Below are 25,289 nucleotides of genomic sequence, written 5' to 3'. Positions count from 1 at the left end.
CCAAGCCCACTTGGGGCCCCTGGTCAGGCACGCCCTGTCACTTGTACTGCTCAGAATAGTCCATGTCTGACCACCCTGGACACACAACAGGTGGGAGCTGAGGGACACCCAACTGGAGAATGACACACCCATCTGCCCTTTCAGACACGTCCACACCATGTGTGAGTTCTGAGCACCTGCCTCAGGGAGGGGAAGGGGACCCTGCCCACGGCGGCCATGGCCAGGGCAGGGGAGGGTGGGGTGGGTGTGCTGGTGGTCTTAGACTTTCTCCCAAGCCCCACCCCCAGGTGGTGCCCAGCAGCCTGGGGTTCTCCTAAGCCCAGAGAGCTTGGCTTCTTTCCTTCTCAGCCTGTTAGGCTGGAAGCCCCCAGTGCCATTCTGCAGAAAGTCTAGGAGCCATTGTGTGGGCTTAGGGAATAAAATCGTCTACCATCCTGCAGAGCCTCCTGGAAGATTCTAGTAGTGCCCTCTCGAACTATGCCGGGAAGAACAGGAATGGAGAGTCTCTCCAGGGGGCCAGGCTGGGAACTTCTCGAGGAGGTCCCCCCCGGGCTCCACACGCCACGTAACACTGTCCACACCTCCCCTTCTGTCCAGGTGCACAATCTGTTCTCAGAAAGCAAGCTCCGAGCAGGCTTTGGGGGACGTGCGTGGAGGCTGTAAGCCGACAACAACTCAGGGGTTCTGACCTAGGGGGAGACCCCCATGTGAAGAAGACTGGAATCAGACAGACAGGGGGCAGACGCTACCCTTCTTGGTGATCCCTGTCCCCAGCCTCGGGACACTGGCCCTCTCTGCCACCTGCAGCCGCCTGGCTGCCCCGGGAAGGCCTGGCCCAGTGACCCTGCCCCTCCTTGAATTCTGGGGGGGCTCTATTCTTTGGCTCACGCCTCCCCAGGAGGACTTGCCAGCACTCAGGTGAGATGCGCCCTTACAGTGGACGCTTCGGTCGTGATTTGTTTCTCTCCCGCCACATGGAACACAGGGTGGGAATCCACTCACCTCCCCCGAGCCTCCTGCTAGCACCCCTACCCCGGAACCTCTCTCAGACATTCACTGACTTCTGAGGAGGCAGGGACAATGCTTTTTCATCTCTTCCTCAAGAGCATCCAGTGTGGCACCTGCTACAAGTCGGTGCTTGCAAACTTTTGCCAGAACGTTGGGAGAGCAGATAGAGGAAAGGGACCCCGGGAGCACAGAACATTCCTTCCGTCCAAGCCTGCTGCTCGTTCTGGCGGCTGAGACTTGGGGTAGAGACGGCCACACAGCCAGTGGGAGGGGCTCTCGGCCAGGCTGGTTCCAACTCCGGGGGTGGGGGGGGGCAGCATGGGCTTGCGGTGCTGACGGTGAAGATGTCAAGACCCTGGCGCCACCAGGGGCCTCACACTGGGCCCTTCCTTAGCAAAACCCACTAGCTGTGTGACACCCCCTTTCACAGACGGCAGAACAGAGGCTTGAGGAGGGGATACGAGTTGTTCTAGAACTCACAACTGGAGTGCGCCTGAGTTAGAACTCCAACATAGGTCCTCCTGACTTGATCCTCCCCAGCCCATGAACCCTCGTGGAATGGGGCTTTTTGGAAGGAGGAGAGGCTGAATGAATGAATGAATCCAATCCTCAGGAAGGTACATGCTCTAAACTGGGTGTTTAGAGAAGAACGTCCAAGGCTAAGTCAAAGTGCAAAATTAAGGTTCAAATATACAGACAAGGAAAATGTTAAATATCCCCCACAGGTCATGAGATTGTGTTCCAGACCTTGTCTGCTTTAAAGAATCATCCTTAGTTGCAATCTAGGTTAAATAAAAGTGAGATGTACTGGCTTCTCAACTAATGAGTCCTCGGATGGAGTTCAGGTTCAGCTGGTTCAAGCAGTGGGACGAGGTAGGGAATTCCCTGCAGCTTCTTGTCTTCCGACACCATCTTTGCAGGTAGGAGTTCTGATGCAGTAGGACCTCTTTATTTTAGAGTAGTTGCCAGATTTAGCAAACAAAAACACAGGCAATGTTTGGGATGGGCTTCTTCTAAAAGTTATTTGCTCTATTTCTGAAATTCAGGTTTAACTGGCATTCTGGATTTTTCCTAGTAGCCCTACTTTAGAGTTTACCTGTTTACTGTTGTCATCTCTCACTGTGTCTAGAATTTATTCGTCACCTTTGATGCTCAGAAATGTCATCAGAGGGCATCTGTGTATGGGACTCTCCCAGGGCTCTGTTGACAGGGAAACCTTGTGCTCGGTGGGGGAGCTGCTCCCCCACTGTTTTGGTCCTTCTCTCCTATGTTCCTCACCCTCTGCAGCCCTACAAGGTTTATGCACAGACTTGAATTCCCCATCATTGTCTCAATGACCTTCACCAAGTTAATTAGCCTCTCTTAGTTTCAGTTCCTGAATCATGAAATCGGTTTTAATAAACCAATCTCACAGCTGGGCGCATGAGGATTAAACCCCTGGCATCATGTGTGCCCTGGCTGCCGCCCTAATGGTGTCCTCCTGACCAGAGCATCTGCACTGTCCTCCCCATTTGGGACGGCGTGTCTGTAGCAGGATGTAGCACTTCCCAGTCCCTGTGGTGGTTTGGGGCCATGTGACTTGTCCTGCCCAATTAACCATGAGCAGATGTGCCCAGTGTCCCGGTCGGGCTGGAGACTTTTGTTGCCAATGAAAGGCCCACCAGGGGGATCTTATGCTCACCCACACTAAATGACAATGTTCCAGACAGTGTCCGCTCTGTTGGCCAGATTCTGGAGCGAGGATGATGCAGGAGAGAGCCCCGCTGGCCTACAATGAACCGGCAGCACAAGTGGGGATCAGGCTGGTTTATGGCTGTGAGCCTAGGGGATGTTCGTTACTGCCACGCACCTGACCATGCTGACCGTCCACAGGGGTTAGCAGAAGTTCCCTCCCCGGGGCACCTGAGCATCTGCCTTCGGCTCAGGTCGTGATCCTGGGGTCCTGGGATCGAGTCCTGCATCAGGCTCCCTGGATGGAGCCTGCTTCTCCCTCTGCCTATGTCTCTGCCTCTCTCTGTGTGTCTTTCATGAATAAATAAATAGAATCTAAAAAAAAAAAGAAAGAAAGAAATCCCCCCCCCCTTCGTTGCCCTGTGTTAGTGAAGTGAGTGCCCTGTGAGCATTTCCCAAGACGCTGCAAACCATGCCCAGAGAGAAGGTGTCTGTCCTTTATTGGCCACATCTACAGAAGTATGGGGAGGAAGGACCACCCTCATGTTCAAGTTGGTCCTGAGCTCTGATCGATCCAGCCAAGTTGGGGCTCAGCCTGGAGCTGGTATTGATAGGACAGGTCCACACAGATCCACACAGCTGCAGATCAGAAGGTTCTCCTACTGACGATAGAGGCACCGATGTCCTTATACTCTTTGCTAGTGACCCACATGTCCTTGAAGGTGGAGAGTGAGCACAGGATGGAGCCGCCCACCCAGGCACTGTAAGTGGAGTAGGGGCAGGTGGACACCTGGAAGGGTGGAGGCAGGGAAGGGGTGCGGGACGGGGGGATTGCAGGGGAGGAGCGGGGCGGGGAGAGGGGAAGAAACCAGAATCAAAATACTTCTCTAAATTTGGACATAAGGGCAGCCTGGGTGGCTCAGCGGTTTAGTGCCGCCTTCAGCCCAGCGAGGGATCCTGGAGACCGGGGATCGAGTCCCACGTTGGGCTCCCCGCAGGGAGCCTGCTTCTCCCTCTGCCTCTGTCTCTCTCTCTCTCTCATGAATAAATAAATAAAATCTTTTTTTAAAATTTTAATTAATTAATTAATTAACTTGGGACATAAAACAGCCGTCCCTGAACGAAGCTCACGGGCAGTTGTTTCTACCCTCCGGGCAAATACTATTTATTCCGACCTTTGAAGAAGCGTGTCGGTCCACACGCTGTCTGCCTGTGGCTTTAAACTACAGGATAAAAGGAGCAGGAGCAGAAAGGACTCCCCTTGGCTCTTAGGATCCCTCTAGAATGCATGATTCATCAAGTTCTACAAAGTCTACGTGGAAGGCATATGTGTTTTGCAGAAAAATGAGAAAATACAGAGGAGCAAAGCAAAAATCACAGGGGTTTGAAGAACCTGGAGAAATCCCTGTCGTTTCACGCTCATGCTCGAGACTTCCACTGTGCTCAGCCCTGACTCGCACTGACAGCTGCCCTGTGCACATTCGCCCTCGATTCTGGGAGAGAACAGAGCGTCTGCCCCAGGTCGGAGGCACCTCTGCTCCTGGAGGAGCCAGACGTCACCACGCCCACCACCAGGTGGGACCCCTATGGCTCAAGGTTAGATTCATTTGCTCAAGGTCAGACAGTGGCCGTCCTCATGTGTCCACGGACCTTCCTAAAGGCATGTGGATACACCACACAATAGAACAGGCTTGTTGTTTTAACGCAGGAAGGCAGATGCTTTGCCACAGGGATTAGCAGGGAAAAGGGATTTGGAGCGAGGATTCAGAACACCCAAGGTCTGGGGGGACGTGGGATGACTCCAGAGGATGATTCTGAAACTCGGCTACTGTTGCTCACCAGCTCTGTGGCCCCACAGAATCCTGCCTGGCTGGGAAGCATTTGTTCCTATTGGTTAAGAAAAGAAATAGTGCAAAGATTTTAAAGAAAAAAAAGGAAGAGTCAGAGGTAGGGGAAAGAGCACATTCAGGGTCAGGCATCCGGCAGACGAGAGAGCAGTCTCGGCCACCCAGAGACCCACTGGTCTTTGCTGCCACCAACAGGCTGTCACTCAGACGAGTCACCTACCCCGTCTGTGTCTTCTCAGATCCCACAGAGCATGCACAAAACTGGGATATTTATGCATTCAGAAGAATGCAAAACCACCAACAGAAAAATGGCCAAAGGGTTGAAATAGGAAAAATATGCTAAAAGAAAGAAAAGAAAAAGAGGAAAAACCACAGACCGCTGGGCAACGTTTGCAGAACTAGTCACCTTCGGGAGCCCTGTAAACCTAACACTTCCCTAAAAAATGAAAGCCATTACTTTAAAACTAAATACATACATAACAATTTTACGTGGTGGCAGGACGAGGGCAAGAAGCCCGAGCAAGAGCAGAGCCGGGCAGATGACTGATTTCCTTTGGGCCTTTGGCACTGGCCCTGAACGCATGGTCCATGTCTGCACAGTCACCCCCCTCACCTCTCGTCCACCTGAGCCAGTCCTCCTCCCCGTCTACCCCTCTCTGGGGTCCCTCTGGCCTTAGAGCACCTTGCCTCAGCAGAAGCCTCCAACGGGTGTACCTGGAGCCCCTGTCCCACCTCCAAACTCTGTAACTGTCCTTGACCAGCTCTCAAGCGCCAGAGAGACACCTGACGTCTCCCCCAGCTAGTCCCCCAGTGGTCTTCCCGCCTGCAGGGATGGCAGCCACATCGTTCAAGCTGCTCAGGTGGGAACACTGGGGGACATGCCACCTCCTCCCTGTGGACCTTCCACCCTCATCTGGAGCACTGGCCCACCCTGCACCGCACCTGACAGTCCATGCCCCACCCCCAAAGTCAGCCCTCCCCAGAGCAGCCGGAGTCATCCTCCGGGCTGGCTCTGCTCAGGGTCGAAGCCCCACACAGCTTCTCTGACCTCACTGCCCTTCTCCTGGCTCAACCCCTGCCAACCCAGCATTTCCTTTCCCCCGCCACAGGGGCTGCTCCCTCTGCCTGACCGTTGCTTCCACAGACATCCCTATGGCTCCTCTGCTCCTCTGAGCATCTCCTCCGAGCATCTCCCCCAAGCATCTCCTCCAAGTATCTCCTCTGAGCATCTCCCCCGAGCATCTCCCACAAGCATCTCCCTCAAGCATCTTCCCCAAGCATCTCCTCCAAGTATCTCCTCTGAGCTTCTCCCCCAAGCATCTCCCCCAAGCATCTCCTCTGAGCATCTACCCCAAGTATCTCCTCTGAGCATCTCCCCCAAGCATCTTCCCCAAGCATCTCCCCCAAGCATCCCCTTCGAGCATGTCCTCTGAGCATCTCCTCAGATGCCGCCTTCCTGAGGAGACCCACCCCGACTACTCACACCTCCTTCCTTGGCTGCTTCCCCCGTGGCTCACAGCCCCTCCTAACACATGTATTCCCTGGCACGTTGGTTTGTATTGTACGGCTTCCTTCACTGACTAGGATGTGAGCCACTAATGTTCCTGACTTTTGTTTACTGATCACTCCTCAAGCACCTGACCACGTGCCTGGCACACCTGGTATTCTAGAATTTTCTGTGCAAAGAATGCAGGAAGTCCCCGAAGGGTGGGTCAGGGCACCGTACCTTCACGTTAATCGTAGGGGAAACCAGGGCAGATATTTCTTTCTGCAACCGGAAGCACAAGCCAGAACAGGAGCCAGTTCCTCCAGACAATACGATGTGGCTGAAGAGAATCTTCCAGAGGGCAGAATTGCAGGAGCTGATGCTCTGGAAGGCCTTCATGTGGATGCCTAGCTCACATCTCCCTGTCAGGATGGGCGGAGGAAGGCAGAGGTTTGGGGCCTGCAGCCTCGGGCTCTTTCCTCCCAGTTGGAGGCCCTGGGGAGGCGCGGACTCCCCCCCCAACCAAGCCTCAGCTCCGAGTGTGGTGGCAAACATCAGCACCACTGACCCCAGGGCCCTTACAGATTTCAACAAGATAATGTGTGCAACTATGTGGGACTGACTAGCCAATGGCTGAATAAATAAACATTAATTTCCTCTCTCATCTGAGATGATTTATACCCAAAAGTTAACTGACAATTATTAAAATTTAATGCCACGGTATCAATTGCTCTTATAAATGGATTTCTGCAGAGGCGGTGTCCTTGTTCAGGTGGCCTTTGAAAACTATACTAATTCCTCCTTTTTGAAAAAAAAATATTTATTTTTTAATGGAGGTATAATTGGAGGACACACCACATTATATTAGTTTCAGGCGCACAACTTCATGATTCGGTATTTGTATATATTGCAAAATGATCACCACAATACATCTATTTAACATCCTTCCTAGACTCATCATTAGTCCATACACATAAACACATATATGGGGGAAGAGCCCTTCATGACAGCGGGAGGATGTCTTGTTGTCCTCATCTGGGATAGCATGTACCACACAGCCTCGGGATAAAGTCTGAAAAGGCTGATCTTCTGGAATCATCCAGGACGTGCCAGACCCAATGAGCATGAGCTGCAAATGCTTCACTCTCATCACGGTGCTGGCTGTGTGCTCCTGCTCATAGAGGCCTACCCAGACTCAGAGGAGAATGTTCACATTGTCAGTGAGGAACTTCATTCAGGGATGGTTTCACGTGTCCACCTAATATTTTGGGGGCACATGCTATGATTGGAGCCATTTTCCACTGCACAGTCCAATGGGGAAAGCGGAGGTAAAGCCAGCCCACTCACACTAGATGTAACAGCCATGTCCTTACTAGGCACTAATTGTGGCGAAGTGGCTCAGTTCTTTTTATTCCCCTCTGCCCCTTGTAACCAATTATTTTTAAATTTTTTAAATTTTAAAAAATATTTTTAAATTTTCTAAAATTTTTAAAAATTGATTCCAGGAAATAGTTGGTCTTCCATGACTACCTGGAAATCTTCCCCGTCAATGGGGATTTTACAAGCCATCACTTTTTTCCTGTTCTGCACGCCTGCCAGGGAGCTTAGCCAACTCAGTGCTCGTGTAAGACCTCTAGATCACTGGGGCTGCTTCCAGCATCTGGCCATCGTAAACAATGCTGCAAGGAAGAGGTGGTGTGTATACACAATGGAATATGATTCAGCTAGAAAGAAAGAATGAAATCTTGCAATGAAATCATTGCAATTTGCAATGACATGGTTGGAGTTAGAGGGTATGATAGTAGGTGAAATAAGTTAGTCAGAGGAAGACATGTACCATATGATTTCACTCGTATGTGGAATTTAAGAAACAAAACAAATGAACAAAGGGGAAAAAAACAAACCAGAGAGACAAACCAAGAAACAGACTCTGAACTACAGAGAACATGCTGCTGGCCGCCAGAAGGAGGTGACTAGGGGCTAGGGGAGCAGGTGCTGGGGATGAAGGAGCGCACATGTCGTGATGAGCCCTGGGTGATGAAGTATAGAACTGTCGAATCAGTATATTGTACACCCCAAGCTAAAAAAACACTGGATGTTAACTACACCAGAATTTTAAAAAGAACCTCTAAATCAGCCAAACATTTAGTTTCTTCCAAACCTATGGTTTTAGCTGCTTTGTCTCCATTTGTATATTTCAAATTATTTTGTGAGTAGACCTGGAGTATGAATAATATATAATGGGAGAGAAAAATATGGTCCCATGTAGAATTTAGTCACACCTGGCAAATATTTAGTGCTCTGCACTGGATTTCTTCATCTGTAACATGGAGCAGTGTCAGATGGGGGAGGATTGTAAGCTATAGCCCGTGTACGGTGGTCGCCAAAGTCACAGGTTACAGTAGAGGTTTAACAAGTGATAGTTAATATCACAGGAACTTTTGAAATGGGTGCCAACTTGCCACTCAAAGCAGTACCCCCTCCTGGCTACGGGGCTCCATTCCCTTTATAGCAATCCTGCTATCCAGGTTTGGACTCACCCCTGACCTCTTCCCTCCCCTTACCTATGAGATCTGCCTGAAAAAGCCCTTCAGGGCAGAAGAACTTCTCCCGCCCAAGGGTGATCTCCTGGCCATCGGGCAGCTGATACTTCTGTGCATAGGAAGGACAGTCAGCTTTCATTTTCTCCTTGTCAAAGTCCAGAGCCACATAGCAACATTTTTCTTTTATGTTCCGGATGTACTCCCGATCACCTATGGAGGAAGGGAAAAAATGTGACCCAAGATGGTTCACAGGAGCATTCTGTCCCCAGAGAGCAACTTTTTGAAAACTCAGCTCCTTGTGGTGGGCACATGGTGACCATCATTCTCATCATCACCACCATCACCATCATCACCACCGTCACTATTGTCATCACCATCACCATCACCATGATTCTCATTGTCATTATCAACCACTACCAATCACTAAATGTCCCTAAATATAGATGGACCTGTTTGTAAAACTTGAATCATAGTCAAGTAGTCTTAGCTTTCTTTACAAATTGAAGGCCGCAGGTTGAGCAAGCCAAGCAGGATATTACACTCCAGAGACTGGTTCACTTGGCCAATAATAGCAATTTCCTACCTGTGCTCACCAACGAGTGCCCACTGTTTGTCAATAGTTTCAGGAGGTACAATGTTAGGTCTTGGCCTGCCATGTCCACCTGGATGGTCGACTGATGTAAAGCACAGCCGTCAATGATGGGCACAAAGTATGTCATTCCTTCTCCAGATTCAATGGTTGTTCCTAGACAAGAGAACATGCTGGCATCATAATGCAGGGTGCATGACATCCCTTATCAATTGTCAAGTCTGCAGGAAGAGATGGTAAATGGGAAATAATTGGAGGAGAAGGCAAAGATCTGAGGAGCAAACTTTCTTCTGTAGGAGAGTGTGCTAGGGTAAAACCTATCCAGGTCACACCAAAGTTTTGGTCAGAAAACCTGCAAATTTTCTTATTAAACAAGACATATAGGCATTAGCAGCAGTTGCCAAAGGATAAAAGAGGAAGAAGAATACTCTGCTCCTAACAGCTTTTTCCCTAAAAAACTGTCCATCAATGTAGGCACTGGGAATCTCTGGGTGGCGCTTGACTGTCGGAAGAGGCTGGATGCAGTGAAGGATGTGTACAATTTAGATAGCAAGGCAAACTACATCTCTCTGTGCTAGTCCAAAATTTGTGATGTGGGTTTGGAAACACAGGCTTCACTCTGTGTGAAATGGTGACTTGTAGAGCCATCCAGAGTGGATCAGTGGTCTGGTCGATTGCCTTCTTTCACATGTTGGATCTGGTAACCAAGGACTTCACATTTAAAATGAAGACCTCCACATCTAGCTAAGGTAGGGAACAAGGAGTGTGTTCCCTCCACACACCTGAAACACCTAAAACAGAAATACAGGAAACAACAGTTTTCAAGATGTTGGACATCAAGCAACAAAGGACGGTCTCAGTGGCCCCTGAGAGAGGGGACGTCCCAAGAAAAGAACATGACAGACCATGATCCTTCATGAACACAGACACGAAACTCCTAAACAAATTTTAGCAAATATATGCAAAGGATAGCAAGTCATGACCAAATTGATTTTATCTCAGGAATGCAAGATTGTTTTAACATTCAAAAATCAATTAATGTAATTCACCATGTTAAAGAACTAAAAGAAATTCTACATGATCTTATCAATAGAGGCAGAGAGTTCATTTGACAAAATCCAACATCCATTCATGACTAAAAAAAAAAAAAACAAACCACTCATCAAACTAGGAATACTGGATAATTTCCTCAAACTGATAAAGGATGTCAATGAAAAATCTATAGCTAACAATGCACTTAATCATTCAGTTAAGACTGAATGATTTCCTTTTGAGGTCTGGAACAAGATAAGGGTGTCTGCTTCCACCATTTCCATTTAGTATTTAGTGAAGATTCTAGCCAGAGCAACGAGGCAAGAAAAAAAAACAACAATAAGAAGCACTCAGTTTGGAAATAAAGAAATTAAACTATAGACAACATGGTTGCCTAAGTAGAAAATCCTATCAGCACTAATAAATTAGTTTAGTTAGGGTGCCAAGATACAATATCAGCATACAAGAGCTGATTGTATTTCTATATACTTGTGTGGAACTATCAGAAATTGAACTAAAGATACAGTTTATAATAGAATCAAAATATATGAAATACTTAGAGATAAATCTGATGACTGGTTTGCACAGATTTTACACTGTGAACCACGAACCACTGCCAAGAGAAATTAGAGAACACTTAGGAGATAGACCATATTTATTAGTCAGGAGACATGACTGTTGTTAAGATACCAATTTTCTCCAGATTGATCTATAAATTCAATGAAATTCTGATCAAAACTCAAAGATACTTTTTTTGGTAGAAACTGAGAACATGATTCTAAAATTTATATGAAAATGAAAAGAACCTGGAATGGCCAAAATGTTATTTAAAAAAAATAAGAGTCCGATGGTGTAGCACTAACATCATATTTCAAGATTTATAAAGCTCCTGTAATCAAGACAATGTGGTATCATCCTAGAGGTAGACAAACAGATCGCTGGGACAGAACACAGACTACAGAAATAGACCCACACAAATACGGACAACTGGTTTTCCAAAAAATGCATAGGGTAATTCGATGAGGAATGTCTTCACTCTTCAGTTGTCTTTTCAACAAATAGTGTGGGAACAACTGGACATCTATACACATACCAAGAAAAAAACTTCATGCGTACTCTAAGCCACACACAAAACCGCGCTCCACATGGATCACAGAACTAAGTGTAACACTGAAATTTATAAAACTTCTAGAAGGAATCACAGCAGAAAAGCTTTGGGTTCAGCATGTGTTTCTTAGATTTTACACCAGAAGCATGAGCCACACACACAAACACACACACACACACACACACACACACACACAGGATAAATAGATTTCACTGAAATTAAAAACTTTTGCTCTTCAAAGCACATGGTGAGGAAACTGAAAAGCCAAGCCAGAGACTGGGAGCAAATCTTTGCAAAACATGTACCTGGTGAGAGGCTGATATAGGGAACAAAAAGAATTCTCAAAACTCAAAGGTGAACAACTCAGGGGCACCTGAGTGGCTCAGTTGGTTGAGCATCTGACTCTTGGTTTCGGCTCAGGTCATGATCTCAGGGTTGTGGGATCAAGCCCCACAAAAGGCTCAGCACTCAGCATGGAGTCTATTTTTCCCTCTCCCTCCCCCCGCTTGCACTCTTTCACTCTCTCCTAAATAAATAAATAAATAAATAAATAAATAAATAAATAAAATCTTTTTACTTAATTAATTTTTAAAGATTTTATTTATTCATTCATGAAAGACACAGAGAGAGAGAGAGGCAGAGACACAGGCAGAAGCAGGCTCCATGCAGGGATCCCAATGTGGGACTCGATCCCGGGTCTCCAGGATCATGCCCTGGGCCAAAGGCAGGCGCTAAACCGCTGAGCCACCCAGGGATCCCCAATAAAACCTTTTTTTATAAAAAAGATGAAGTCAGTGAAAAATTGACAGGACATTTGAACAGACACTTCACCAAAGTTCCATATAATGGAATGCTCACCACTACTGCTTGTTAGGGAACCTACGAGTCAAAACCACAGCGAGATGCCACTGTGCACCTGCTAGAAGGGCTGCACGATGAAGAGCGGCCGTGCCAGTCTGTGGAGGAACGGGCACTCTCATGTGGCTGGCAAGCAAGGCATGAAGGCATGCAGCCATTCTGGGAGCTAGTTTGGCGGATTTTTAAAAAATTAAAATACTCTTACCATCTGACCTAATCATGTCACTTGTAGGTATTTTTATGCAAGTAAAACGAAAGTGTATGTCCACACAAAGACTTGTAGACAAATGTTCACAGCAGCTTTATTTATAATAGCTCCCAACTGGAAACAACCCAAATGTCCATCCACAGGTAAATAAATCAGCAAAGTATGGTGCATTCACACAATGGAATACCACTTGGCAATAAAAAGAAATGAACTATTAATACAAACAGCAGCACGAATGAATCTCCAAATAATTATGTTGAGGAGGAAAAAGCCACAAGATAAAGAGTACATACCCAACAACATTCTCGCAAAATTCCAGAAAATGCAAACACATGTGAGGACAGCCTGGAGGGGGCAGCGTGGGGCGGCGTGGGGCCGGGGCAGGGGGGATGTTTAGAAGTCTCGGATCCGCCCCTTATCTTGACTGTGCTGGTGCCTACATGAGTGTATCTACACGTCAAAACTTCTTAAATTGCATGCCTTAGGCACCCTGGCTTCATCATGCACCAGTGACACCTCGATAAAGCTGTCAAGGAGCTAAGTGAGCCGAGTGGAAGCAAATTGCTTACCCAGGAGGCCGGGAGGGAATTAGGAGGAGGGCTGTCCAGTGTGTTTCTCACGTCCCGTGGATCCTTCCCTTCATTCATTATTTGGCAGGGAGGAAGAGGACAGGCGTGGGCTCACGGGGCTCTGAGGGGGCCACTCACCTGAGGTCTGGCCAGAGGCGTATAGAGAAAGGACTCCCTGGTTGGCTAAGTACAGGGCCGGCACGTTGAAGGTCTCAAACAGGATCTGCGGAGAAGCAATGGGAAGCGCTGGACGCCAGGCCAGTGGACGGAAGAGCAGGCGGGTCTTCCCTTAGTCCTCGGGCGCACGAAGCCCACCTGCAGGGGCACCTGGCTCCCCAGAGATCCAGCCTACGGAGTCAGGGAGCGTGCCACTCTTCAGCCTAGCTCTGCCCACGAGCTCCGCGACACTGCCTCCCAGTAACGCGGGCTCGCATCCTTCCCAGGGACCTGATGGGGCAGACGTAACATGCTGCCACAAGACCGAGGGGATCGCATCATCTGAGCCACCCAGTTTTCATGATGGGGGTAATGCTGAACCCCCAATGCCTCTGTGAAGCCAATATTGTCCTTTCCACGCTTTTGTTCTTTCGACTCTTAGATGCTAGGCAGGCTTTACACAATACTTTGACTTGGGATGGTTTACTTGTTTTATAACAATTGCAACAATGAAAGCCGTCAGTTACTATGTGTTAACTGCGCCCCAGACACTTAGTCCGGGCACAGTGCGTCCAGGATGTTCTCCTGGGTACTGACTGTACACAGGGTGCAAGGCGCGGACAGGGGAGGCACAGCCTTGCTTTTGTTGCCCATGGTGTCCCCCCTGGGGTATGTACATTGTCCCCGCCTCATCCACATGAGAGACTGGTGGACAAGAATGTTAGGGAACAGGTGGCAGGGGTGGGAGGCTGGGCACCATCACCGTGAGGTTGGCTGAGCAAGTGAATGATTCTCCTGCAAGATAGTGACACTGGGTTTAAGATTTCAAGGTTCTTTTGATGGTGGGACCAACACGCAGTCACTTGGACCACTGATCGGCAAACTTTGTGAGGTACAGCTCCAAACCTGCCAACAGGGCCACAGGAGGGTAGCACCTGGGGACAGGGTGACAGCCAGCTAGAGCTGTCGGGGCCAGCCGGCAGTTAGCTAAGTTTGGGAGGATCCCTGTGATTTGGCTCAACTGAATGATTTCACAGGCTCCTGGGCAGAAGTGCTGTCGTCCTTAGTTTGGTACCTGGCTCAGGGGCAAGTAGGGCAGGTGTACAGTGGCCCTGGAGTGGTATAGGACCATAAGGGAAGTGACTGGGGTGTGGGCTGCTCAAGAAGTGAACCAGCTGGCCTCTGGCAAAGACCTCAAAACCCAGTAGACAGCATTTTAGAAAACAATATTTGCACAAAGTGTGCAACACCACTGAGTGTGTTGGGGGTCACTAAGCACGTGTCTGAGGGCAGCTGTCAGTGGGGGCTTGGGGATTTACCCAAGACAAGCAACAGCACGTGTCCATGCAAAGACTGGCTCATGCCCATTTGCACCTGCTTCTTTCACAACAGCCCCCAAGTGGAGACGACCCCGACGTGTGTTTGTAACGTGATGTGTGGAAGGTTAGGCACCTGGATGCAGGCACCACATTTAAGGACACAGAGATGGGCACGGCAGTGGCGGTGAGTCTGTGTCACTCTCCGGCGTCCCCAGAGTCTGCATCCTGGTAGAGGAGGCAGGGCATGGACTCTAGGTGGGAGAGCAGCTTTTGTGATCCCACTAGAAACCCCACCTCCTAAAAATGCAAGGACAAAAACCAACCTCAGCTCCCCCGGCCTGGCATTGGTCACAGAGCTTAGAAGGGTCATCCAGGATCCTGGGGTCAAACTCCCATCCTACAGATGAGAACACTGAGGCAGCATTTGAGGAATGCTCAACAGGTGCTAAGCACGATGACACACACGTCACGGCTTCAACTCATCTCGTTTCTGTGACATCCCCAGTGTGATGTCATTACCATCCTGATAGGGAAATCAAGACACCTCGACGACAAGCAATCCACCCCAGGTCCCACATGTGGGCCAGAATCGGGCTCCCCACTGCATCCTGGGCGGCTCCCTGCACCTGCTGCTCCGCTGGGACGCAGCCCCAGACATCCTGCTAACAGGCAGACTTATTCCGGAAGAACCAGCCCTGTGCTCCTCAGTTTGTTCCAGCCTCTGGGAGGGGCCGGGGAGGCTGGCACCCGGACAGAGGGAGCTCGCAGGGGAGAGTCCACAGATGAGGGGACTTCATTCTCCTGCAGTGACGTGCTGCTCCCTGTGCCCCCGCACAGGCCACCGTTGCAGGCTGCCCCCCCATCTGCCTACAGAAGCTTCCACCTTCTTCGGCCACTCTCTGCCCTGGGCAGTAGCCAAAAGTTCCCCTTCCCTGGGTGACCCGCTGGCTGGGTTCTGCCCAAGGCGACGCTGGAACGAGGGGACGTCCCTACTCCCTCCCTACTGGTCCTTGCTGGTCCATCCTCCCGGCAGAGGCCCTCTCTGGACCGCTGACCACCTGTGCCCTGTCAGGTTTAGGGGCCCGGCTCCCCATCACTAGCCTAGTGACACTGGCTCATGTCACTGTTCTAAAACTCATACTCACCTTTGTGCGTAATCTCCTCAGTAAAGAATCACCAAAATTACCCCACGTGTGTGTCCCTTTGTTTTTATGCTGAAATCTCAGTATAACCAAAGGGTAGATTCAGAGAGAGCTGGGGCAGAAAGGCAGGCGGTGAGCCCAGGGGAGGTGGGCAAGTGCCAGCACAGTGCCTTGTGTGAGGGTAAATTTTTTCCTTCAATTTGACTGGGCCATGGGGATCACAGACGTTTGGTCAATCATTATTCTGAGGGTGTGTATATGAGGGTGTTTGGGGATAATATCAACATTTAAATCGATAGATCGAGTAATGCCAATTACACTTCCCCATGGAGGGTGGGCCTCATCCAAGCAGTTGAAGATCCAAACAGAGCAAAAGGCTCCAGCCTGCCGACTCTGCCCCTGCAGATACTGGGGTTTGTCAGTCTCCATAATCACATGAACCAATTCCTTAAAGCAGATCTGTGTGTGTGTGTGTGTGTGTGTGTGTGTGTGTCCCACCGTTCTGATTCTCTGGAGGCCCCTACGACAGTTTGGCAATGGCATATTCCCCTTGAATGCGCGACAACCCTGCTTCTCTCTCTCCAGCTCACTGGGTCCATGATGGGCACACGCTGTTCTCAGCCCAGATACCTGCTGTTTCCAGGCCGTGGGCCTTGTGCCCGGTCCACGCGGAGCCCAGCTGTGGCCCACTTCTGTGGGCCTGACCCCGTTCGGGCCAAGATTCATCAGCTTCCTCGGGGCTTGGTTTGAAATGAGGCAGCAGCTCACGCCTGTGCTCTGATTGCTGGTGCTCTGTTTCTGGGCCACGGAGCAAGCCTCCTCCATGGGCAGGTGGTACCGCGGGCTGCCAGCCTGCCCTGGGTCACTGCTCACCGCAGGAGACCCCCCTGGGCTCCAGGGGTGCTGGGCCAGGTGGTAGAGCCTTGCTGCTTGCTTAATTAGTCCATGGACGTCCTCATTAAGTGTGCCTAGAACCTGGCAGCCCCTGCGGCCCCCTCCCACCTGGACCCCCCTTGGGCCCTAAAGGAGACTCTGCAGTCTACTGGAGGATACCCTCCTTTCTCTACCAATCTGTCCTTGACAGCCTCCAAGAACCAGTTCAATCCAGTTCATCCAGGTCAGTCCGATCCACACGTACCACGAACTCCTTCCTGGGGGACATTAGGAGCTCTCGGGTGAGGGTGGGACCTCTAAGCTGGCCCCACGACCCAGCAGGACTGAGAAGGACCCAGTGGACCTCCTAGCCCCCTGCCCTGCAGCCTCAGCCAAACCCCTTCTGCTCCTGCACACCCCCACTCCTTCACCTATGCAAAGGGACAACTGCCCTGCCCACAGACCTGCTGTCGGGTCCACCTGAAATGAGTCACAGTAAACATTTTACCCACACCCGCCCCTTGGTGAGCTCTCCCGTGGTAGCCGCCTTGCTTGCCACCAGCGTCAAAGGGGACAGATGTCTCCTGTGTCTTCATCTCACTGAGCAAAGAGGCGATGCCCTGAGGGCATCCCCCAGGCTCAAGGCTCGAAAGGTGGCCAGAGCTGCTGCCCCATGACCTGCTCCCTGACCCATTGCCCACCACCTGGCCTCTTACCTGTGACATCTTCTCTTTGCTGGGCATTGTGTTTAAAGGCGTCTCTGTCACCATCAGAGGATGCTGCTCCGGGGCAATGCGGAGCACCTGGTAGAAGGAGTGATGCCAAATCTGTGGCGAGAGAGGGTAATACGGAGGCACAGTGAGCCACAGCCAATCTGCTGCAAGGGGGATGGAGCCTGTCTACACCACAAAGTGGCTTTCTGCAGATGCAACTGTGATTCACAGCAGGAAAGACAGTGAGTGTGGCTATGACAGGACACAGATCCTCCATCTGTTGCCGGCCTTGAGTCGGGGCAAGAGGAGTGAACAAAGATGCGTGAGGCATAGTCCTCATCTGATGGGGGCAGACGTGAGCCCCGAGACACAGCACCGGGAAGCATGGCACCAGGCATGTGCCAGACAAGCGACTTGACTTTAGGAGCTCTCTCCTTATCTGTAGAGTGGAACATTTTCCTTCCTCATAGGGGACCCTGAGGACATGAGTGAGGACCAAATACGACATTTGTAGAAAGCCTAGTGGCCACCTTGACCAATACCACAGCCTGAGCGGCTTAAACCATAGGACTTATTGTCTCCCAGTCCCAGAAGCATGCAGTCAGCCAGGTGGGGTCCTCCTGGGGCCTCTCTGCCTGTGTGTGGATGGCTGTCCTCTCCCTGTGTCCTCACAGGGTCATCCCTCTGAGCGTGTCTATGTGTCCTGATCCCCTTATTGTAAGGACCCGGATCACACTGGAACAGGTCACCCCTAGTGAACTCATGTTACCTTGATTGCCTCTTTTAAGACCCCATCTCCAAATATGGTCATATTCTGAGGTTCTGAAGGCCAGGACTCCAACACAGGAGATTGGGGGACACAGTTCAGGCCACAGCACCAGCACAGAGTGCTTGGTGCACAGTAGGTACTCAATAAGTAATGGTTACTTACTTTGAATAAAGGTCCCACCTGCCTCTGTCGGGGGAGGCTCCATGGAGGATGAAAACAGATGTGAAGGATGGACTCCCTCGGGGAGCTAAGTGGAGGGAGTGCCTCTGGAAAGAGGGCACATGTGCAAAGACATGGAAACACAAAGCAACATGGCACCCATGAAACAGCAAAAGCCAGACATGGGCTCATGGCTGGATGTGCAGCCACTGATGCATTGGAACAGGGAAGGGGCATGACCCAACATAGAAGAATTACTCTGCAGGCTGTGTGGGGGTGAGCTGGAGGGGCGAGGTAGGAGGATGGGTACCATGGGGTAGGATCATTGTAATGATCCTGGTATTCAGGCAAGACTTGAACCAAGAGTCAGAACCAGCTGAAGACCCACCATTAGTCAGCTCCACTAAGGCTCAGCTCCTGGACAGGGGAGGTAAGGGGTGAGTGGAAGCCACAGCCCAGGTAGCCTGGATCCTGCAAGCTCCTGGATCCTGCAAGTGGGCTGCACACTCCAGAGACCTATCTACACTGTTTCAGTTTCTGCATCCCCTGTGATGCCCTGGTAGAGGGCTATGGACAGAACCAGAGCTGACACCCCAGCTGTGCAGATAGGAAGAGTGTCTGCAAGTGATGCTTCCACAACCACCCTCCGAGACAGCCTTCAGGGATGCACACCTCCTGGCCTCAAAGCCCCGTGCATACCTTTCTTGCATGGAACCAGGACTGGCTCATGCCACCTGCAGAATATGGCAACTGTGAAGGTGTGTGGCTTTCAAGGCTACATCATATAGCCGTTGCAGCCTTCACATTGGCCCCCTCGATTGTTCACTCTGAGGGAAGCCAACCACCATGCTGGGAGGACTTTCGAAGGGCCCTGCAACAAGTTCCCAAGAAGCACCACCCTACCAGCCACATGGAGCACCACCTAGGAAATGTCTCCTCCAGCCCCAGTCAAGCCTTCAGATGGTACAGCCCTGGTTGACACCTGACTGCTGCCTCATGAGACACCTTGAGCCAGAGCCACCGAGCTGAGCCACTCTCAAATTCCTGACCCACACAAACTGGGAGATGTAGTGGCGGTCATCAGTATTTTAGCCTCTAAGATTTGGGATGGGTTGTTATGCAGCAGGGATAATTAATATATCTTCCCAGGCAGCATGTAAACTTCAGCCACATATGGAAGCTCTGATCAGAACCTCCACTACTAAGACATAAAGTGGTTCAAATAGCCATATTCGTTACATCTTTACCCTGCTGGACTAAGGAATTTTATTCTGAAAGTAAAATACACATATTGTAACATTTACCAACTTAACCTTTTTAAAAACTGCACAGTTTAGTTGCATTAAGTATAGTCACACTGCTGTACAGCCATCCCATCGCCCATCTCCAGAAATTGCTTGTTGTCCTCAACTAGAACTCTGTCCTCCTTCCACACTGACTCCCCATCCCCGTTCCCCAGCCTGTTTTTCCGAATCTGCCAACGAAGGGTGGAACCCCACAGTGTTTGTCTTTTTCTATCTGGCTTATTTCACTGGGCGTAATGTCCTGCAGGTCCAGCCGTGTTGTGGCAGGTGTCAGAATGTCCTTCCTTTTCAAGGCTGGGTAATATTCCACCGGACTATACAGCATGGTTTCTTTACCCATTCATCTGTTGATGGACACCTGGCTTGTTTCCACACCTTGGCTATTGTGCATAATGCTGCACTGAGCATGGGGGTGCAGACGCCTCTTCCTGTCCTTGTTTTCAATTCTTTAACTCTTTGAGGAACCTCCATGCTGTGTTCCACAGCGACTGCACCATTTTACACTTCCACCAGCCATGCACGAGGTCCTGATGACAATGCTTGTCATTTTCTGTTGAGGTTGCTGTTTTTTAAATGGCCGTCCTAAGCATGGAGTGGAGTAGGGACTTTTTATCCATCATCCCTTTAACCTTCATACCAGCTTTATGTGCAAAGACAGTTATACTCTTTTCTTACAGATAAGGAAACAGAGGGCCAAGGAGGTGGGTTACTTTCCCAAAACGACATAGATTGGAGCACTGGGTGGCTCAGCAGTTGACTGTCTGCCTTCGGCTCAGGTTGTGATCCTGGGGTCCTGGGATCGAGTTCCACATCAGGCTCCCCACAGGGAGCCTGCTTCTCCCTCTGCCTGTGTCTCTGTCTCTCTCTGTGTGTCTCTCATGAATAAATTTTTAAAAAAAAAATTTTTAATGACATAGATAATAAGTGGTGGAGACAGGATTCAGACTCAGGTCTCTGACTCCATGGCCCATGTGGTTAGTAGCTCAATGTAGTGTCTACAGGGACTGAGGGCTAAGAGATGCCCAGAGAGCCCTGAATGCCAGGGCACCTCCCTCCCCAGGTGCTGGGGCAGGAGGTATGCCACCTAATATCGGTAGTGGGTACCATGACCAGGTCCCACCCCAGCAGAAGCTGAGCCTACCTTCTCCATGTTGTCCCAGTTAGTGACAGTTGCCCGGGAGATGGGATATTGCAGATTAAGCTCCCCTCGCTTTTCCTGAGCCTCGTCTCCGATGAACCAGTCTTCCTCTTCCATCCCTACCAAGGGATTCTGAAAGACATGGGCCAGGATAGATCTGCTCCCAAGAGTGACTCACCCTCACTCGGCATCCACGTGTGGGTACACGATAAGCAGTGACCGGGAGCTGTGATGTGCAGCTGGGAGACCACTCCAGGTCACAGTACCGGCAGCGATGGCCTCCTCAAACCTGTACACAATTTCAAGATGCCACTAAGAGGTTTCAGCAAAGGACTCGCAAGGTAAAAGTGCTCCTAAGTACACTCACCTTGTCCACCTGTGGATGAGTCACCTGAGGGCAAGAGAGAGAGGCGGTGGATGAGGCGAAGGTGTCAGGGAGGGGCACCAGCTTCTACACGTGCTCAGGAAAATTAGCAGGGGTAGGGTCTGCAGTTTAATGTAATTTGTTATTCTTTAGGAAGATGGACCTCGCTACTTTTGTGGCAGAGTAAACCAGTTATTCTGTCATTCAGAAGGGATTCGACAGTTGATCCATGTGTAAATCTGTGTCTAACAAGAAACAAACATCAATACAGAATGAAGTGTGAGAAGAAACGGAGAGAGTGCCTGATGGGGCTAGGACAGGCCATAGGATGTCGTCCAGGTGAGAGCCCGGATGTAAGAGAGAGGGCTGGGCAGGTGTCCTAGAATGCTGGGCAGTCGGCACGGCAGCTGGGAACTTCCTGAACCAGTCTTTCATGAAAGGAGTCCAGTCCCATGTTTCCCAGAAATGGGTCTGTCTGGGTGTCCATCCTGTTCTCACTTGTTGGGAAAGAGCAGTCTGTAGGAAGCATGGCCTTGGGATCATGCTGCAGTGGTGCCGTGCTGCAGTGGTGCAGGGAGATGCTGTGCTGTGATGGTGCAATGGATTCCAGAGAGAAGCCCCATTCTTGAGGCCACCACAGCTCATGCGCACAGAGCTCCATACGTTAGGAATTTGTCTTTGAGGCAGAGGGGCTTGGGCTGGGGGGAAGCACTAGCCGTGAGACCCCCAGCAAGCTGCCTATCTCCTCTGAGCTCCATCTCCACTCTTGGATGGGAACAACATCTTCCATCCCACATTCCTCTTGAGGCTGCTGTCAGGGGAGCAAGGGCTGTCGGAAACGTATTTCATAACCTGAAAGGATGTGCTGACATGAATGACTGTGCAGGCCACCCTGCCTCGGACATTTTTTGGCTTAGCCAAATCTTGATGCATGAGGGTGGGGGGACTAAAGGGGTCCACGGGCAGGGAGGAGCAGCAGTGTCACCCTGCTGAGATGGACAGGGCTTGGGCCAAGCAGCTGCTCTGGTTGGGGTGGACTGAGGGAGGGCCTGCCTCTCCGTGGCCGCGGGGCCTCCCATGAGGGGTCTCGCTGCCGGCTTACCACCAGACTGAGAAGCAGCTGAGGGGCCGTGGTGATGTGAGTCCACGCAGAGCACCCCGTCCTGTGCTGACTCCCCCTTAGAGGCAGAAGCTCACTTCCTGCTGCCCTGGGGCAGCCCCCAGGCCTGGGAGGGAGCAGCCGAGTACCTCACAGGACACAAGCAGAGAACCCCGTGCGCTGAGGTTCGGGTGGGCCACTTACTGAGCGGCTAATTCATCGTGGTCACTCGTTTCTATTTGGGTGAGAAATCTGATCTTCCTCACTGTGATTTTATGCTATTTTATATATAATCTTGCTTCCTACTAGGCCACTCTTTGTACAGTTGACAGGATTTTTCCCTTCCCTGGGGCTGTGGACTATCCCTGTGGTGCGACATCGAGCTTTCCCCTGGCAGGACACGTCACTGCACCTGCCGGCACAAGATGCCATGCCAGGATTTCAAACAATGAACGGAATACGGGCACAGGTTACACCATGCTGGGAGGCTGAAAGAGCCAGCAGGGAACACCGAGGCGCCCAGAGAGTGGAGCCCCAGGATCACTGGGCAGAGAATGAGGCGCAGCAGGGAGCTCAGAGGAGGCTGTGGGAGCTGGAAGAGGGCACTGCCTGGACGGGGAGGGAGGCTGGTGAGGAGCGGGAGCACGCAGGCCCTTGCCACTGCCCGTGTATGTGAATAGGGCAGCAAAACAGTGAGGAGGCCTGCCCGCTCGGCCCCAGATTGACATCTGTCAGAGAGCGGTTGACAGGGGTGTCCCAGTCCCCAGGGGACACAGAGATGCAGGAAGGTGGGGCTTAGGGGCAATAGGCAGAAGCCAGCTGTAGTGGGTTGAAGATATGTCCACACCCAACCCCCCAGAACCTATGTAGAGGTGACTGTATTTGGAAAAAAGGTCTTTGCAGATGTGATTTATTTACAGACATTGAGATTGAACATCCTGGATGTTGGCGGGATGGGGGCTGAAGCCTGTGACAAGTGTCCTTGTAAGAGCCAAGAGAGGGAGACCCGAGACAGAGATGGGAAGAGGAGGGACCACGTGGAGGCCGAGCAGGAGCTGCAGGGGCAAGGCTGGGAGCCCCCAGCCGCTGAAGGAGCAGGAAGGATCATCCCCTGGCACTGCTGGAGGGAACTAGGCCTGCCCACACCTGGGTTTAGGGCTTCCAGCCTCCAGAACCAGGTCAGAATAAGTTTCTGCTGTTTTAAGCCATCAGTCTGTGGTCACCCATTACGGCCGTCCCGGGACACTCACACTCATCATGGTTGCCACCCTTAGCGTCATCACTGTCACCACTACATACTTCCTACAGGCCGGACGTCACGCTAAGCATGCACGCACCACCTCACTTAAGGTTCGGCCAAACGTGGCGTTTATGCTTTCATTAACTGAGGCAACTCAAGGCAACTTGCCCAAAGTCACATGAGGGCTGAGGCAGGGCCGATGTTCAGATGTGGGTCTCCTGACCCCGCAGCCCCCACTCTTCACCGCTAAGCTCTGCAATCTTGAAGAAACAGGCCCGTCAGCTAGCAAAGGGGCAGGCACCTGCTGCCACCCACTTAGAGAGGGGCTTCCTGCCACCCAGCACGCCCCAGGTAGGAAAGTCCATCTTAACTTCAGCTGCATGATTACAAACATTGTCATTAATTTGCTCCAAGTGGTGCAGAGCCTGGGACCCCATGATATTTGGGATTCCCCACGTGACCGTGCCGCTCCTTCTCACAGATGGGTAAACTCCCCGAGGAGGAGCACAGGGACTCAGCACCGGGCGCTGAGCTCTGACAGGCCCTGCCTCACTCACTTGCTCACCCGGGGATATGCCGGTTGCTCTTCAGCGAGAAGGGCCGTCGTGGCACCTACCTGGTAACAAGTTACTGTCATTATGTGAGCTCAGGGCCTCTCGGCTGCTTTGGCAGGAAAGGCCCTAGCACTTGGCAGGACCCTCTAGAGGAAAGCAAGTGGCCACCTTCAAAGGGTGCGCAAGTCTGGACGGCAGAGTTGGAGCCAATCCTACCTGCTGCTCGCAGGGAAGGCCCAGACGAGGAGCACAGCATCCGGCCCGCAGACGTGCTTTGTCTCATCCCCTCATCCTTCCATTTGTAGAAGAATGAACTATCCTTAAAATCTTGACATGAACATCGAATTTCCACATGAGCCAGCAATTCCACCCCCCGAGGACACCCCCCCCCCAAAGAGCCGAGAGCGGACCTCAAACAGACATGGGCCCACCCACGATCACAGCAACATGGTTCACAATAGAGGTTGAAGCAACTCACATCGTGTCGAAGTTTCCCGAGGATGGTGGGGAACATGGCCAGGGGAGCTTCTGTGCCCGAAAAGCCCACCTTGCTGAAGCCTGAGCCATAGTCACAGACGACGGGCACATTCATCATGTTGTGTGTGACCTGGACAGGGCTGCAGGAGACACAACATGGTTATTCGTGCCATTTGCAAGGTGTTGACTGAGGGGCGGGTGCTATGCAGCTATGCTAGGGAGGACGCAGGCTCTGCACTCACAGCAGTGCAGGTGGCTCCCAGAACCTAGGCTAGGGCCCTGCCTGGGGTCAAGCCGCTGCCTGGGTGCTGAGGGCAGTGCTCTGGAACAAGTCTGTTTTCTTTCTTTTTTCTTTCTTTTTTTTTTTTAAGATTTTATTTATTTATTTGTGAGAGACACAGATGGAGAGACAGAGGCAGAGGCAGAAGAAGTAGGCTCCTTGCAGGGAGCCCGATGTGGGACTTGATCCTGGGACCACAGGATGAAGCCCTGAGCTGAAGGCAGACATTCAACCACCAAGCCACCCAGGTGTCCCAAGGAGTGGGCTTTCAATGACCATGTGCATTTGGCTGCCCTGAAGAAGGCAGGCCTGGGGACCCACTTCTGGGCTAGAATGCTCCTGCTGTGACTGTGCTTCTACTGGTTTCTGGCACAATCCATGACTTGCATCACAGGGGGGTCATCTTTCCCATTCACTGAACCAGAGGCGTTGGGCAACGAGACCCCAGTAGGAGCTAGTGGCCTGGTGGTCACTGCGAGGCTTCCCATGGACCCCACTCAAATACCACCTCTCCCGGAGACAGAGACACCGCTGGCCTCCTGGCCTCAGGGCGAAACCCACCCCCCACTCCCTTTGCTTTCAGGCATCTCCTTTATGTTTCTGCAGGTTTGGAAAACATGAGAAAATGCATAGAAGAGAGTCGTGATCACCCACAGCTCCACCACCTACAGCTGCCCTGTTGTATTTTGCTAATTAGTGCAAATCTATAATAGATGATTTTTTAAAAATTAATTACCCTCAGAACAAATGAATTCATTTTCTCTTTTGAACACTGTATTTTAA

At 51.0% G+C, this 25,289-nt stretch overlaps 1 protein-coding gene across 1 annotated transcript; it reads right to left on the bottom strand.

The window, feature by feature from the left end:
• Positions 1–3,325: 3,325 nt before the first annotated feature.
• On the bottom strand, positions 3,326–24,344 carry LOC121471652 (actin-85C-like). The gene is made up of 8 exons (XM_041722435.1): positions 24,228–24,344; positions 20,496–20,624; positions 17,126–17,236; positions 13,058–13,142; positions 9,139–9,300; positions 8,577–8,765; positions 6,253–6,434; positions 3,326–3,469 (listed from the first exon to the last, which is right to left on the bottom strand). The coding sequence occupies exons 1-8, from the start codon at positions 24,342–24,344 to the stop codon at positions 3,326–3,328; spliced, it is 1,119 nt and encodes a 372-aa protein (XP_041578369.1).
• Positions 24,345–25,289: the final 945 nt, after the last annotated feature.

Source organism: Vulpes lagopus, chromosome 11 (genome assembly GCF_018345385.1).
Source record: "Vulpes lagopus strain Blue_001 chromosome 11, ASM1834538v1, whole genome shotgun sequence".
Lineage (NCBI taxonomy): Eukaryota > Metazoa > Chordata > Mammalia > Carnivora > Canidae > Vulpes > Vulpes lagopus.
This window is presented reverse-complemented; position numbering and strand designations above follow the sequence as displayed.